A 4,705-nucleotide genomic window follows, 5' to 3' on the forward strand; every position below is an offset into this window, starting at 1 on the left:
ATAAAAAAACGCACGTGTGTAAAAGCGGAAAGTTGCGTGAACGCCGCACTTTATTCTTTTTTGTTGTTTATTTTAATTTTTGTTTTGTTTGGCGGTTCAAAACTCGAAATATTTTGCTTTTCTGCGTAACGAATCCGAATGATTCGCAACTATAATTATTAGTATATTCAATTTTTCGTGGTATTAAATTATTCTTATTTTCAACATAGACGCTATCCTTAAGAATGGTAAGTTCAACTGTGATTGCTTGAACAAATAGTTTGTTAAACCCTTTCAATTACAGCGTAAAAGTACCGCACCAAGCCAATCCGCCACCTTCACGCCGGTGAACTCCGCTTTCAAAAGTCCAATGTCGCAATCCAACAAGCGATCCCGGGAGTGCCGCGAACGCTCCAAGGACAAAATAAAGGACACGGGCCCTCCTCCACCGAAACTGTCCGCATCCGAGTACGAAATGATGATCCAGAAAATCCTGTCGCGCCCTTTCAAGGTTCCGATTGCGAACTATGTTCCGGAGCACACGACTCGCTGTCTGGGAATGAAACGCCCGGCTGCTAGAAGATCACTGCACGATCCGTACGCCTGCAATGCGTTGGTGCTGTTCACGCCGGACGAGCTAACCGAGCACGATAAGCTGAAGTCGGACCCGGCACAGATTCAGGTCCACGTCGTGGTGGATCCTCTTTTGGGTAATATTTTGCGGCCACATCAACGGGAAGGTGTTCGGTTTATGTACGAGTGTGTTACGGGTAAGCGCGGGGATTTCCAGGGATGTATCATGGCCGATGAAATGGGGTGAGTTTTGAAAAGCGAAATAATGAAGGGTTTTAAGCTAGTAGACTTTTGATTGCAGACTTGGAAAGACATTGCAGTGTATAACGCTTCTATGGACTTTGCTGCGGCAAAGTCCGGATTGTAAGCCCACGATCAACAAGGCGGTCATCGTGTGCCCAAGCTCGTTGGTTAAAAACTGGTACAAGGAGTTTGGAAAGTGGCTGGGGTGCCGAGTGAATTGTTTGGCCATCGATGGAGGATCGAAGGAGCACACCACGAAGGAGCTACAGCAGTTTATGGCCAATCAGAGTATGCGCCACGGTACTCCGGTTTTGATTATCAGCTACGAAACATTCCGACTGTATTCGAACATTTTAAATAATTCGGAAGTGGGAGCGGTACTGTGCGATGAAGGGCATCGGTTAAAGAATTGCGAGAATCTCACCTATCAGGCATTGATGGGACTGAAGACCAAACGAAGGGTGCTGCTGTCTGGGACACCAATTCAGAATGATCTGACCGAGTATTACAGCTTACTGCACTTCGTTAACCCGGGAATGCTCGGAAGCACTCATGTAAGTCTTTTTATATAAATTTTGGTCACACTGCGCACATTCTAAAACTATTTTAAATTCCTAGGAATTCCGCCGTCAATTCGAGAATCCGATCCTCCGAGGCCAGGATGCCAACGCGACGGAGTCGGAACGTCAGAAGGCCACCGAACGGTTGCAAGAGTTGACTGCGCAGGTGAACCGTTGTATGATTCGCCGAACAAGCGCATTGCTAACCAAATATCTGCCGATCAAATTCGAGATGGTTGTTTGTGTGAAAATGACGGAAATCCAAACTGAACTGTACAAGAGCTTTCTTCAGTCGGATTCGATCCGTCGAGGTATGCTGGAGAAAGCTAAAGTGAAGGCCAGTTTGACGGCGCTTTCGAATATTACTGCCTTGAAGAAGCTATGCAACCATCCGGATTTGGTGTATGACAAGATTCAAGAACGAGCCGAAGGATTCGAAAACGCTCATAAGATTTTGCCCAACAATTACAGTTCGAAGGAACTGCGACCGGAATTTGGTGGAAAGTTGATGGTGCTGGACTGTATGTTGGCAAGCATCAAAATGAACACGGACGACAAGATCGTGTTGGTTTCGAACTACACTCAGACATTGGATCTGTTCGAGAAGCTCTGCCGGAAACGTGGCTATTGCTACGTTCGATTAGATGGTTCGATGACAATCAAAAAGCGTGGAAAGGTCGTAGACGAGTTCAACAAACCGGATTCGAAGGAATTCATTTTTATGCTTAGTTCGAAAGCAGGCGGGTGTGGACTTAATCTGATCGGTGCGAATCGTTTGGTCATGTTCGATCCGGATTGGAACCCAGCTAATGATGAGCAAGCGATGGCTCGAGTCTGGCGTGACGGACAGAAGAAACCGTGCTTTATCTATCGACTATTGGCTGTTAGTTTTGTTAAATTGATTTCTCGGTTATCTGACTTATCCGATTTTTTGTAAATTCTAGACGGGAACCATCGAAGAGAAGATTTTCCAGCGTCAAACCCATAAAAAGGCTCTGTCGAATACGGTTGTCGATAACGATGAGGATGGAGAACGTCACTTCACCCAGGATGATTTGAAGGATTTGTTCCGATTGGATGAATCTACCATTTCCGATACACATTCCATGTAAGTTTTTTCTTATTTGGTGCAAAAACTATGATCATCGACTGTTTTACTTCTTACTTCGTTTCAATAATTCCAGATTCAAATGCAAACGGTGCGTTAACAACATCCAGATGAAGCTTCCACCGGAAGAGAGCGATTGTACCTCGGATCTGTCCCATTGGTATCACTGTTCGAACAACAAAGGTATCCCGGACGACATTCTCTCAAAGTCTTGGGACATCACCAAGTGCCTTTCTTTTGTGTTCCACCATCGATCGAACAGTGCCGTGGTGGAACAGCAAATCGCTGAGCAGAAACGAGCCGAAGCGTTGAAGGCGAAAGATGAAAAGAACAGCGAGCAGGATCTTGCGGAGGAAATTGATGAAGAAGACGATGAAGACGACGAGAAGGAGAATGATGATTCCGGTTTGGACGATGACGATAAGGATGAAGATTTCGTGCCAAGAAGATGATTGGTGATGGTGGAGGATTAACATCAATTGTAATTATTATGTGTCATAGATTTGTCCACGGAAGTTATAAGAAATCTCTGAACCCAGAGACCATCGTATATAAAACTTGTAGTTTCCATATAAACAAATATTGCAAAATTGATCCTTTTTCCCTAATTGCTTCTATTCAGTAAAATGGGAGTGAACAATGTTTGAGCAACTTTACCCACCACTAACGTACAGGACTCAGTCGCTTTAAAAACAATTTACAAAAGTAATGTTTAAGTACCCTAGATTTTATTAATATTGGTCTGGAATGTCATGAACAAAATTTTCTCTTTACCACCGTTCAAGATTGTTTATGGCGTTCGGAAAAAGTAAATAAGCAAAAAAAGCTTTGTTACAATTTGGCTTGAACAGCAATAAAAAAAAGGCCTTTCCATTGGCCATTCGAGCAACGTAGGGCTTATTTTAAAAGTAGACGAACGTCGAAATTATCTATTTTCAGTCGTTGCAATTTAAAAGAGTGCCTCCGAGAGTCCGAGGGGACGTGAACATTATTTCTCTTAGCCGGCATATTTTTATAAGGGGCCATCCACAAAGTACGTCACGCTCCTAGGGGGGAGGGGGGGTTCCGAGCAGCGTGACAAGTCATACAAACATTTTAGAGCTTTAATACAAAAAGTGTGACAAAGGGGGAGGGGGGGTAGAAAATCGCCAATTTTTGCGTGACGTACTTTATGGATCTTCCCTAAAAGGTATTACCTATAGATATTTGATTTTGCATTTCCTGTGATATATTTTATTTAGTCCTATACAAGAGTTTTAATTTTATACTAAGGACACACCTGTGTACCGACGACTTGTACCGACAAGAAAATTATTTTAAGAGTATCTTTAATAAAGACATTAATCGGTACGGTACTCATTTCAAGATTCTTGTACCATGGTACTTATACCACCAGTGTGTCATTAGTATTAGCTATCGTTCTTGAAGAAAACCATTTTCTATATTTTTGTTCAACCATACAGCTACAGCAGCACATTACCAGTCATGTAATCTTGGACCTAACACGACTATAATATTTGGGTCTGGACAGGGTTTTGGACAGATTTATTAATTTTTATTTGATACTAGCAGACCCAACGAACTTCGTTTCGCCCAAAATTGATTTATTCTCTGTTTAATTCTCAAATTATGAAGAAATTGATGTTTCATTTGTATGGGAGCCCCCCTTTCCAAAAGGGGAAGGGGTCTCGAACAATCTTAAGAACCTTCCCCGGCCCCAAAAACCTGTGCATACAAAGTTTCACGCCGATCGGTTCAGTAGTTTCGGAGTCTATAAGGTTCAGACAGACAGAAATTCATTTTTATGCATATAAGAAAGAAGAGAAGACTGGGTAGTTGACCCAGCAGACGTTGCGCGTTATGATCGAAACATAATTTTATTTTTCACGATTTACTCAACTTTACTGATAGTGGTATCCCGGATAAAAAATACAATAGAGTTGCAATAAAATATCATAAACACACAATACATTTTATTGATGAGCATTAAATTCTATTGTTTTTATATCATACCAATTAAAGTGCCATATTGTTATTCAAATAGACGTACAATAAATTCTATTGCCAGTAAAAATTCGGCAATAGAATTACAATAAATTCATTTGTAATAGCAAAATTTTGTTCGAGAAAAAATCGATTTTTTTATTTATTGTAAAGATACATAAATAACAACCCCTATTTTTTATTGTAAAACTGCCATTTACAATAGGATTTATGGTGGAAAAGCTTCAATGTAATTCTT

At 41.4% G+C, this 4,705-nt stretch overlaps 1 protein-coding gene across 1 annotated transcript; it reads left to right on the plus strand.

Moving 5' to 3' along the window:
• The first annotated feature begins 46 nt into the window (after positions 1-46).
• LOC134211979 (DNA repair and recombination protein RAD54-like) lies at positions 47-3,020 on the plus strand. The gene is made up of 6 exons (XM_062689418.1): positions 47-227; positions 284-795; positions 854-1,349; positions 1,414-2,238; positions 2,300-2,463; positions 2,540-3,020. Exons 1-6 carry the CDS (start codon positions 225-227, stop codon positions 2,913-2,915), a joined length of 2,376 nt encoding a protein of 791 aa, XP_062545402.1. The 5' UTR covers positions 47-224; the 3' UTR covers positions 2,916-3,020.
• The last annotated feature ends 1,685 nt before the right edge of the window (positions 3,021-4,705 follow it).

This window comes from Armigeres subalbatus, chromosome 2, assembly GCF_024139115.2.
Source record: "Armigeres subalbatus isolate Guangzhou_Male chromosome 2, GZ_Asu_2, whole genome shotgun sequence".
NCBI classification, from domain to species: domain Eukaryota; kingdom Metazoa; phylum Arthropoda; class Insecta; order Diptera; family Culicidae; genus Armigeres; species Armigeres subalbatus.